Source organism: Apteryx mantelli, chromosome 6 (genome assembly GCF_036417845.1).
Source record: "Apteryx mantelli isolate bAptMan1 chromosome 6, bAptMan1.hap1, whole genome shotgun sequence".
In the NCBI taxonomy this organism is placed as follows: Eukaryota; Metazoa; Chordata; class Aves; order Apterygiformes; family Apterygidae; genus Apteryx; species Apteryx mantelli.
In genome coordinates, this window is record NC_089983.1 from 12,416,321 (window position 1) to 12,428,794 (window position 12,474).

Sequence of the window (12,474 nt, forward strand, 5' to 3'; positions counted from 1 at the left end):
AACCTTCCCATCCTTTTCTTTGCACATTTCATGAGAATAATTTAAAAAAAGTTTAGACGCTAAATTTAGGGACATAGAGAAGAGCATATTTAGTGATCTTTGGGTTCTAGAGCCTCATATGAAGAAAACTTCTTTACTGTCATGCATAAATTTCAAGATGAATAACTAAGCACATCTGAACACTGGAATACATAAACACTGTTTAAATTTCATAAACTGGTATGTTTATCTCAGAGGATATTTTGAAAGCCTCCAAAAACCTGGCAAGCAGAGAGTCATTTTACATTTATTTCAAGAGCATTTGAAAACTGGATGGCTCACACTTCTTATGGCAACAAAACGGGAAGCCAGAGTAACATTTCAAGATGACAGATGTGCACAATTTTCCTTTACTGACTTACTAAAAAACACCATGTGACTAATAATTTCAAATCAAGTCTTTCCATTGACTATTTTCAGCTTAGGAAAAGGATAACCAAAAGCAGTCCAGAGCACACTTTTTTTAAAAATGTAAAGAGCTAATGACATAATAGAACTGAAAGAAAAGAAGATTTATTTAAAATTTCAGAGTCTAACTTCCATGCCTTGTTTGTTGCATATCTGTGACTACTCTCACAAATCAGACCGACTTCCTTAGCATCTACTTGTGGTTACATACAACATGGAACATAAGGAAAACCACTCAAACCTTAAGCTCCCAAATAATGCCCTACTTCTCCAAGAACTAAAATAAACCACAACTGTTCTTTAAATCATCTACAAACAATAAGTGAGGTTCAGCAATCCAACTCTATTTTAAGATGCTATTGCCTATCAAAGACAGTGTACATTAAGGGTTGATTTCTCTGCAAACAGAAACAGTTGACTGCATTTTCATACAGTATTACATTCATGTTACCACATACGTAAATCACACATAAAACATGACCTGAAATAATCTGTTATGGGTAGAAAAGCTTTTATCTCACACCTCTATGTAGCAAACATTATTTTAGTGACAAAACATCCATAAGAGAATGAAGCAAGGACTGATGTGGGACACAAACTAAGTTAGGCTCCCTTATTTTCCTGAAAGAAATGTTAAAGTTTACTCTACACTGCCATTTTCTCTGTCAAGTGAGGCAAAGAATCTGTAGTTTTTAATGTACTGGCAAGTCCCTCTGTCATGACTTTCACCTCTTATACCTCATGTATAAAACTACAATGAATAAGTAAAAAACAAGCAAACAGAAAAACAAAACAAAAGAAAGCAGCATTACTGACTGCTAAATTATGTGCCATCCTCACATACAAGTCAGAATCTCTCAGCTGTGTAAATTGGGTTACATGCATAAAGAACTATCACGTTGGGGGGAATGCTCTATTGTGCCAGACCAGATGGCATACTTCAGTTTTATCTGCAACCTCTTCATTGAGTATATGCAGGACAGTAACAACGACTGTCCATGAACAGACCCTTTCACCGATCAGACAGAACTAGCTACATGAGCATGACTGACACAGTTCTCTCATCTGTCCCCACTATTTTCTTCTTCTATTGCCCTAGACACAGCTCACTGAAAATACGGAAACAATTTCTTGGTGGTGGAGGAACAGAAGGAAAGAGGAAAAAGACAGTATGGGTGGGAGGATAGGACAAGTTAGTCATACAGTCATCACTTCCCCTTCCATTACTCATGCTACTTCTTCACTCATTCAGGTTTACATTCAGGTAAAGCATTTGACATGCAGAAACTAAGATTTAAAGTGCATGCCACTCTACACAACTAAAACCGTAAATGCTGACAAGCTACCTATCGTTTTAAGGATGAACACTGTTCAAACAAGTATATAGCATGATGTGAAGGCATCCTCCACTCTAGGAGGCTCCCACAGCGTAGACTGTTAGGAGTAAGAGGGAAAAGACCATAAGGTACCTGTCCTATTGCTTAGGCAAAAAGATTTGAATAGCCCATTGGTACTAATGGATGTAACCCCTGCTCTCCCTTCCAGACTCCAGCTCTTGAACACATATTCCCACTACTTATCATAACCTGGTTCCAGCGTGCAGACCCCTCTGGTGAGCCTATGCAACTCACCCAGCTGATGGAGAAAAAGCTCCAAAATAAAACTGGAAAGTTGTGGTTTGTTAAGTGAGTATCAATGAGTACCAAAGTCAGAACAAAGGAGGTAATAAGACTGTAGCTAAGAGCTTTAGGGGAGGGAGGGAGAGAGAAAAGGGAAGGCACATCCTCCTCTTTTTGGTGCCTGTGGAATTGCAACTTCTTTCTATAACATCTGTCATTAGCATCTGTCTTAAATGATACTAGACTACACATACTTTCAACGTGCCGCTGCATGGCTGTTCCTTTACAGCATTTCCCTACATTAGATAGAATACTCAAGCTAATTAAGCAAAGCTTAATTTCCTTTTCCAGACCAGCATTTCCTATCAAAATAACAATCAGTTTTAGTCAACATTATTCTCTTCCTTTTGTGATTCCAATAAAACTAAGTTGAGTAAGAAAGGACATCTTTTAAAATCATTGCTCTGCTGGGGAGGACAAAGAGGATGGGTGAAAAGGGCAGAGCTGCCAAGTCACTGAATCTTTTGGTAAGAGCCATAGTGGCAAAGGAAGATTTTAAAGGTCAGCAGCCTCAGTAGAGTCACAAGGAAGATGGGCAAAGAGAAAAGTGCTATCTTTAAGCACTATGCAAGAGAAACATATCTCAATACAGATCTGCTAAGGCCACCTACTAGCAGCTTCTCTTTCAATATCTGCATAAAACAATTGTGCCTGTGCTGTTTTTTCCACAAGGGCATTAAGTTTTCAAAGACTACTTCCTACTTTTCCTACTATTTCCTCCACCAGGAGCAGCATCAATGAGTTAACTGTAAGGGTCTGAGAACAGAATTCAGCCCTACTGGAGAAATGTGTTTTGATTCACACCATAGTCATGAAGATTAATAGAAACCTAACAATAGGTTTCAGGCACTAAATGAATAAAAAAGGGGGGGGGAAATCCTTTGTTGGTGTCCAATGACTCTCCCAAAGAATCCATTGTTTCTGCTCATTTGCAAGGTGAATTTGATTGAACAAACACAACCACAGAATCTGTCACCAACTCCAAACAAATGTGATTTTCCCTTTTACTTTTCATCAATGATGGTGGGGGGGACAACAAGAACTTTCGCTTCACAGGAAAAAGTCCCATGAGGTAACAGATGCAAGTCTGAATAGTTAAATACCGATTCTGTAAATTTGGGGAAGATTTCTGAGTTCGACACTTTCCTCAGGCTACTGAAATTAGAAAGGCCAAACAAAGGACAGTAAAACAAAGCAGCACTGTAAATAATTATAGAGGATTCTGCTCTTAAGAGGAGAGCAGAATTTTGACTCTCAAATTACCAACACATTCTTGTTACCTCCTTCAAAGGAATCATTCTTATCAGCTTATCTGGGCAGAGAAACAATAGCCACATTCTTATGCGAAGCAATCACTTGGTTTACAGGGCTAGCTCTGGCATTTCTTTGAAAGCTTTAGGGGTTCTCAGCCTCACAGTCAACGGCTCAACGCAACTGAGATGTACTTGCAGCAATATGGATCAGCTTCCCACAAACACAAAGCAACTTCTAGACCTCTGCCTGTTGATTCACCATCATCAAGCTACTAAAGGGGAGCAGATCGTTTGCCTATTACTCATGCCATACAAAGAATTGAAAAATCTGGAGACAAGGACAGTCTTACTGATGTCTATCATTCCTAAAGTCAGAGATGCTGAGATCTGAGACTGAGATCTGCAAAATCAACTGCAGAAAATATCTTGCAGTTTTAAAAAGTGAATAGCAAATCCCAGTTTCAGAAGAGATTAATTCAAATAAGTCTTCTTTTTAGCCTGAAGACAGGCTAAAATACATAATAGTCTAACTTTGTCCATAAAAAGAGGTATCAGCATTCATAACAGTCAGAGATCCAGAAGGCTAAAATAAGCCTCATCATACCACAGAAAGAGAATATGAATGATAAATGAACAACAATATAACCAGTAAGACCATAACAGACCAGCTCTAACTCTTAACTCTAACTTACAGCAATAATGCAAAGGTTTGCATTTTAAGTTTCTACAGAAGAAAGGAACTGAACTGTCACTCATTCATTCTCATCATTTCAAATTCACTGGACCATCTTGCCTGTTCCCTCACATAAATTTCCAGCTCTTTCAAAATTCCTCAAAACGGGCTATGTTTTTACTGACATACTTCACCTCTGATAATTAATCAATATTCAATATTCAAGTGATCACACGTACAGAGGCACCAAAATCCTAAATGAACATTTGCCATTGCCATATCATGCATCAATTGTTTTTCTGTGTTGTGGATTGCTTTGAAGAGTTCTCTCTAGCAAGCATTAAACCAGAATATTAAGTAGCAGTCAATTACTGGTATAGCTCCAGATAGGCACTCATAATACCTGAAACATATGCAGCCATTTAAGTGTCCTGTAACAGGAACATAGTCTTGTCATTCAACTGCACTTTCTCCCCCACCCAGCTATACGCTCCTTGGATTTAAATTAAACCCAATATACAAGATTCACTTAGAATAAAGACATTAAAGATAAAGCACTAATATCCATGAACGGCTTAGGAGGAGGAAAAGATGGGCAAAGCCTTTTAAAATAGGTACATACACTTTAAAAAGATTCCTTACCAGTAAGGAAAATAAAACAGAGAAAGAAGTAGCCACAGCCTATGTAGTCCATGTCACTGCAATCCTGATCTTTAATCAACCCACCATATTAAAGATGTTTAGCTAGGAGTGTAAGCATTTGAGAACAAAAGTGAAAACAAAAGTGAAAACAAAAGTGAAAACAAAAGTGAAAACAAAAGTGAAAACAAAAGTGAAAACAAAAGTGAAAACAAAAGTGAAAACAAAAGTGAAAACAAAAGTGAAAACAAAAGTGAAAACAAAAGTGAAAACAAAAGTGAAAACAAAAGTGAAAACAAAAGTGAAAACAAAAGTGAAAACAAAAGTGAAAACAAAAGTGAAAACAAAAGTGAAAACAAAAGTGAAAACAAAAGTGAAAACAAAAGTGAAAACCTTCTTGAATTAATGACACTTTACCTCAGTGATTGGTTGCCCTTGTGATGTCAAGTCCAGTTCCTGAGGTCTTGTCACCTTATCGATATCCAAGGAGTCCATGCTGGAAGCTGCAGAGGTTATGCTGGAACGGGAGGAGTTGCTGATGGAGTGCACTTCAGCATCACTCACTGTGCCAGCGGATGCTGTCCTCCTGTGCTGAGCAGGTTTAGTGTCTTCTGTGACAGACTGTTGGGCTGCCTCATCCATGCTCAAGGAGGCCTTCTCTAACTGTGCAGTGATGTCATCCAAAGAAACATTGGCATGTGATGGTTTAGTCACCTTACCAGATGAAGAGGATAATCCTTTCATGCTGCTGTGCTTAGCAGAAGGTCGACTACCAGGTGGTTTCTGAGCTTTGGTTTCTGTGGGTAGGCGTTTCACTGCAGCACTGTTTGCTGAATGAGACCCAATGTTGCTGAGCTCCTGCTCTATGGAACAGAGATCAGCCATGAGGGCATCTAGATCCACAGTCTCCCCCTGATTCAGGGCTTCTGCAATGAACAAGAGTTATCAGTACACTCTGGGTTACTTCATTTCTCTGCACAACTCTTCAATTTGTGTTAACAAATTTAATAGTTGGGGTAAGGGAAATGCTTTTAAGCGTATTTTCCATCTCTACTGCAAAATCCCTGCTCACTGGTAAACAACTATATTTGCACTACTACTCTTCACCTGTCTAAGAGTAATTTAAAAAAACATTTAGGTTGATAGGTTTGCTGATGGAGAAACCTATCAAAATTCAGATTACATTTGAAAAGTTCAAACCACTGTCCTGTGAAAAGAATCTAAAAATACGTTAGTGTACATCATCCTTCAACTTTTCAAAGAAGTGTAGGTGTTTTGCTAAGCATTTTTTATTAAAGCAATGCAAATTATGTGACATTGCTTTAAAAAAGCCACAAAATACTATACACACACAAATCTTTAAATTAAGGCTTCCTGTATTATAACCAGAGGAAGTTATTTTAAAACAAGGAAAAGCGTGATTTCTATTTAACATGAAAGCTTTCTGGAGCTATATTCCTGCATCCTGTCCCACAAGCAAGATGCTCTTTCTTCCTGTTTAGCAGATACACACCAGTTCATTCTTTCACGAGACTAGGTCCCACAATAATTACTTTTTTACAAACACTAGACTACAATTCTCAGACATCAGGTTCCAAAAGATACTGTTTTGGGACATTCAGAATTCAGTGTCAAACACAGAAATACAAGTCAGCCATCAGAAAGCAATGCCTTTAGCAATCACATTCTCACTTCAGTTAGAAGTATGTTTCAACGCTCTATTAAACCATCTTACAATATTCTCATTCACTGCTGAAACAGCTTTTCTTTCTACACTAATATTTGAGGGTCTAAATAATTCAACAAACCATTCAAATTGTACATGGAGAAACGATACGAGAAGTTGGCAAGATTAGTTTCTTGGCGGAGAGGTGATCTCTTGACTGGTGCCACAGGCTTGTCTGTATCCAAACTCTGAAAAAGACAAGAAAAGGGGTAGAATGAAGTTTGACAAGGAATTGGACAAGCAAACCTTCACCCTGAATGAAAGTTAATTTTCTCTGAGACAAATTTTTCAAAAAACTCTTGGCATATCAAAATTTCTTTTTCAGCCTCTAGACTGAAAACATATGCCACCATATCACAGTGATTTAACTTCAGCTGTGAATGAGGAAAAGATATTAAAGACATTCTGTTGTCGCAGAATTGAAAGGAAAGAAGTATATTCTAAATATATTTTTCAGTAGTGTTACATACTACCTTACATGCAATTTCTCTAAAGTGGACTGCCCAAGTATATACACATTTGTGTATATACTGTGGCACCCTTTCCAAGAAAGGCACCTTTAGCTTATGGGCATACCCACAGCATCAGCACAGAAAAATACTCAGTGGAGAATCCTATTTTCTTAAAAGGAATTTGTAATTGACTTTTTTCTGAATATATATACTCTTCTTCATGAAAAACATTAAATTGTGAAAGCAAACCCCAGCCCACCTTATCATAAAGGAAACAAAACAAAAACTAAAATAAAGGGTGGGGGGAGGGGGAAGAGCCATCTTTTTACCTGATATATTAGTTATGTTATGGAGGATGGTGTGGGCATATAATATTATAATAATATCAGCATTTTTCTAAGTAGTAGGACACTGGAATCCAGCTGGCGGCCCAAGAGCTGCGTCTGGCCCCCAGAGCGCAATTCAACCTGCTGCCTTTTTCTTTGCAGACAAGCTGGTAACTGTTTGAACAGCAGAAGTAGCATGAACAGCCAAAAGCTTCCCCATAACAGAGCTAGCTCACAGTCCAGTGCTACTGCATCCTGGGGGCAAGGGGAGAAGGAGCTGTCAAGGCTGCGTGCGAGTGTCCTGCACCACTGTGCCTGCAGTGACAAGTGTTTATGAGGGGAACACTCCTGCAGTTGCTGAGGCTCAACAGGCCTGCAGAGGATGTGAATTTAAGCTATGCCTGTACTGATAAAGCTCCCCTGAAGATATGCTTGTCCGAGTACAAAGTTGTTACCTCACCTGGCTTTGAAAGTATTTTAAATAAACTAGAAAAAAATCCAGCTCTTACTCTAGTATATGGCCTCACGGGAAACTATACAGTTAGAGCATTAGCAATAAATCATATCAGTGAAATCAGAAAAAATGATCTCCTATGCTTCAGCCCAAATTCTCATAAAAGCCATATTTAATAGAAATAATAGAAATTTAGGTGTCTCAAAATATTTTTATTCCATTTGTCTTCTGGGGTTTGAATTTGAGTTCATATTTTAGGCAGAGATTTTAAGTGCTGCAGGAAGGAAAGGGGGGGGGGGTCGGGGGAAGAATTTTCTAGCTCCAAGAGAACAAAATTTCTCAGCTTTTTCCCCCCCCCTTTTCTCATTTTCCACATCTTTTTTCAAGCCTTTGTTACAATCTTTTTTTCAAATATTTATTTTTGCTGAACTCTCTCCTCTCTTCTCAATTTGACTTGAACTTTGAAAAAAATACTTTTAGGAAGTCAATCATTACTAAACAAGCATAATTTGAAGCCAGTAATGTGGTCTTGTCTTCTGTCAGGTGAAAAAAAAAAACTCTAGTACCTCTGATGGAGCTTACATATTTCCCACATAGAAAAGATGAAAAACATCTACTTAGAACCCTAGAGGCAGCAGTGAAACTCGAGACATAAGAGGCTAGGTAGGGCTTATTCCCTCAGACAGAACCCACAGACTGCCAAAAAAACCAAAAACAAATCCAAAAACCTCTCCTGCAAAGCAAATAATTCTGGCTAAAAGCATCTAAAAAGCGTTCTACTGAATTTAAGAATAATCAAGGTATTACATGTCCTTGGAAGTATATGGGATACGCTCTCACTATTATCAGAGCACGTTCTCCGTAACATACTATGATGTTAAACCAACAATTTACAAGACTGCTAAGAACTGCAACAGCACCAAAAGGTTCATTCTGAATGATCATGAAGCAAAGTAAGATTTCCTTCATTTATCCTGCACTGCAGAGCAGTCACTAATCACTAATCAGACTAATCACTAATGCACTCCACATTAGTTCCAGACACTGTCCACATATACAGCAAATTTTGTGACTATACTTTAGAGTGCTTTTATTAGAGCTGAGGTTAAGTAAGGTAAAGTGAATTCAAATGATCTTGTGGGCATCATAACAACTAAACATCTCAAAAATCTTTTTCATATGAAAAGGAATCTAATTCTTTCTTTCAACTCCCCCCAAATAAACATATAGGAAATCTAAAAAAGAAGTTCAAGATATTCAAGGACAAAAAGCCTCTTCCCCCCACTGCTCTTGAGATTCCAGCTGATAAATAGCAACAAACACTGAGACTACACATGAGAATGTACTTTGAATCTCATTAGCTCTAATTACACCCCTTTACTGGGACTTCAGCTGCACCACGGCAAAGTCACTTTCCAAACACAAAAACAAACAAACCACTGAGACACAACTGGGTTAAGTTGTTCATATAAGACTATATGAGGTCATTCAAAGTTTGGGGGTAAATGTCACTTCCAGTAGTTCCAGAAGACAGCAATGCAAATGTGGAGCAGTGTTGCAGACTGTTGTACAGCAGCATGAAAGTGAGAAAGAAAGAGTGTGGATCCACCAACTCTCTGTTAGTATGCTTTATATACTTTTCATGGATCAAAACAAATTCAGACATCAAAAAGTCTACCTGTTACAATATAGCTCTAAGCCCCAGTAAAGTATGCTTGTATTTCTAGGCTGCTCAGATCTGTCTAAAACAGAACAGAGAACAAAAGGTCCAAAACCAATTCCCCATTGTGCTCTCCTGTGAGGGTCCTCATTAAAGGTACTTAACACTGCCCATGCCTTCAAAACATCCCATTGGACCTTAAAAACAAAACAAAAAAAAAAGCCACTTCCATGAGTTTAAAAAAAATTACAATACGCAGATTTCTTTCACATTGTCTTCCATTCATCTGAAAAGGCAGAATTTTTCATTTTGCTGCACACACAAGCTGAGAACAAAAATTATTTTCCCTTATTTTAATATGCTACTGAAGTGTAGATTTTGCAGGCAGAGACTTTAACCAGAAGATGCAAATAATAGAGATAAGCCCAAATTTGAAATGCTGTCATACGATTAGCTCAATTTTCCCCCAGAAATTTGCCTTTGGATAAGATAAAGTTCCCTCCTTTTTCCCCCCAAACTTACAGGATACAGAAATGATGAAAAAGCCTCTTCCTCTCTAGTCTTATTGAAACTTGGGACACCATACCTTTACTAAAGTGTGTGAGACAGAGAGGATTAAGATGAAATAAACTACTTAGGAGGGCCAGCTCCTGTAGCTGATACAACCACAGCAGGCAGTCACTGTGAAATGGCCTATACCCCAGGCATCTGGCATATAATGCAAAACGCAGAATCTGCTCGTGAAGAAAAGGAAAAGCACTAAGAAGGAGGAAATGCCAAGAAAAGATGTCCTATCAGCGGCTTCTCTGATGCAGGAAAAGTACTCTGGAATAACGATGAATCCTCCAGAATGTATTGGAGACCTTAACAATATCATCAGTGGCAACATCCAGGATTTCTTGCTCCTTATTGATGTTCAGGTGCAACAAAGAAATTCAATGCTTTTGTACTTGGAAAATGTCCAACTGCGTGTTTGGAGATACAGCCTAGCTCTGGCCTGCTAAAGTCAGTGTTGCTTTATACACACAAGGACAAAGTACCAGTTCTGCAGCTGTCAGAAGGGATCATATCCTTTCAGAAAGTTCAAATTAGCAGGTTGGTGAAAAACAAGTTTAACCACTTTGACATGGGGAAAATGCAACTCATTTAGAAGCCTTTAAAGAGTACTTTGTTGGTCATATGCTAGAGTCTGCCTTGTTGCAAGTGGCAGCGGTCAGTAACTGAGGGAGAGAAGCAGCTTTTGCCTTTGCACAAGAGCGCAGGACACCTGCGGATGCATGCTTGGTTCTGTCAAGCACCACAGTTAAAAGCTTTCATTTCTACATTTCTGAAGGGTTTTATCTTCCAATGGAATCCTTGTTGAGACTAACACAGTTAATATCCAGCTAAAACTAAAATATGTAATATTTATACAGAATTATTCAGTGAGATGTTGAAAGCCTTCCTAACCTGTGTGAGTTTGTCCAGTTCCCCCAGCCAGGCCCCAAACATCTTGTCCAGATCCTGATCTTCCTTATCACTATCTTCTTCGGCACCATGGTCAAGTTCTTCATCTGATAATTGCTCCATCTGAAAAAAACCAAAAGCAATAGTCAAGTTAAATTACACCAGTGTTTAAGAAAACTGGTGTCAGTGACTACATTCCTGAAAAAAAGTTCCAAAGTCAAACCACACGTCTGTTGACGTTCTTCAGAGGAAAATACTAGTACTGTTGGGCAAAGGAAGAACCTATTGCAAAGCAGCTTAGATCTGACATATTGCTACTAAAAAGTCACTGAAATCTATGCAGCATTACATCTTACATTTGTTTAGTGTCAAAAATTAACTGAAAACATGTTTACATTCTAACTTGCTGAAGATGGGTTTATAATCAATTCTATCTTCCTCAGGCATTTACCAGCCAACTTTGTCTTTTCATACAAGAAAGTCTATTTCAGGTGTGACAAAAACACTGCAGATCTCATCAACCCTGCCACTCTTATCAACCCTGCATTGCAATGAGCCCCTATTTATTAATTGAGGTGACATACTCAAGTTTAGAATTTGGCAGAAGCAATAAGAATTCACACAGAACAGCCTTCACTCTAAAAAGAACAGTGAACCTACTGAAAAAAAAAAAAAAAAAATCAATATCCAGGAATAACTTGGAGGGGGAGGGAGGAGCTGCTCCCTTGAGAACCGAAGCAGAAAGCCTACAATGAAGAAATGAATGAGCAAAAGGTGGTAGGTGCTTCACAGCATATGCAAGTTGGAAATTATTACTGGTAATGACATGCCATGCAATAATAAAACTTAAATGTATATAAAAAAACCTGTATAGAAAATAAAGAACAGATACATTGTTATACATGAAAAACTACAAATAGAGAGCAAGTACATCTGTAATCTTAATATACAAAAAAATTATTGTTATACAGTTTTAAGTTAGGAAGCATCGGAACTGGTCTGCAAAGTGAGCGAGGCAAATGACTTCAGAAAAATTGCATACATTCATAGGAAGTTTGTTAGAATGCTTATGTGTAAAGAGCAAGTGTGAAAGCTGCAAGGGATAATTAAGCAGCCATTCCTGCAGCTGCTTTTGTCAGAACCGCACAGAAGCAGCTGAAGAACAAAGTGCACAATATTTAATACACCATCTGAAATTATTTCATGCTAGTCTGTGCACGTGCATTCACTGTCAACAACAGGCTTTGCATTACAAAAAAAATTCAACTGTTGTCCAAGGAATTCAGCTGACCACAGTTAAGCAACACCATTCAACCCACAGGAAGTGCAGTCTCACTGCATTGCAAATAGCTGACTCTACACATTTGTAAACAGAAATGCTTAAACAGGCCACAGAGAATGCCAGCAATACATCCTGTCAGACAGTTTAAATCTTGGATGCTCTCCAGATCACTTCAGCGATACTGCACAATTCTTCCCCCGACAAAGAAACCCTTCCTTGGAAGCAAAGGGATGCCATCACAGCTATCGGACCCTCCTTCATTCTTCATTTAAAAAAATCTGGTTGATAAGGATTTAACATTCTCCAAAGGTTACCTGTTATCACGTATCATTCCCAAGGTGATAACAAAATTATTCTTTTGTTAAATAAGCACTTCAAATTTTGAAACATTTATTCTTTGGTTATTTCAGTATGCAAGTATAGTTCACTGTCTTATA

The 12,474-nt window shown here is 38.2% G+C and overlaps 1 protein-coding gene across 4 annotated transcripts in view; it reads right to left on the reverse strand.

The window, feature by feature from the left end:
* The window catches only part of RAPH1 (Ras association (RalGDS/AF-6) and pleckstrin homology domains 1), a 98,885-nt gene that overhangs the window by 45,014 nt on the left and 41,397 nt on the right, over positions 1-12,474 (reverse strand). For all 4 annotated transcript variants that reach the window (XM_067298766.1, XM_067298765.1, XM_067298764.1 and 1 more), the window contains exons 2-4: positions 10,759-10,878; positions 6,500-6,605; positions 5,109-5,617 (exon numbers count right to left, since the gene is read on the reverse strand). In XM_067298766.1, the coding sequence (XP_067154867.1) occupies positions 5,109-5,617; positions 6,500-6,605; positions 10,759-10,878 (735 nt within the window). The remainder of the gene's footprint in view (positions 1-5,108; positions 5,618-6,499; positions 6,606-10,758; positions 10,879-12,474) is intronic.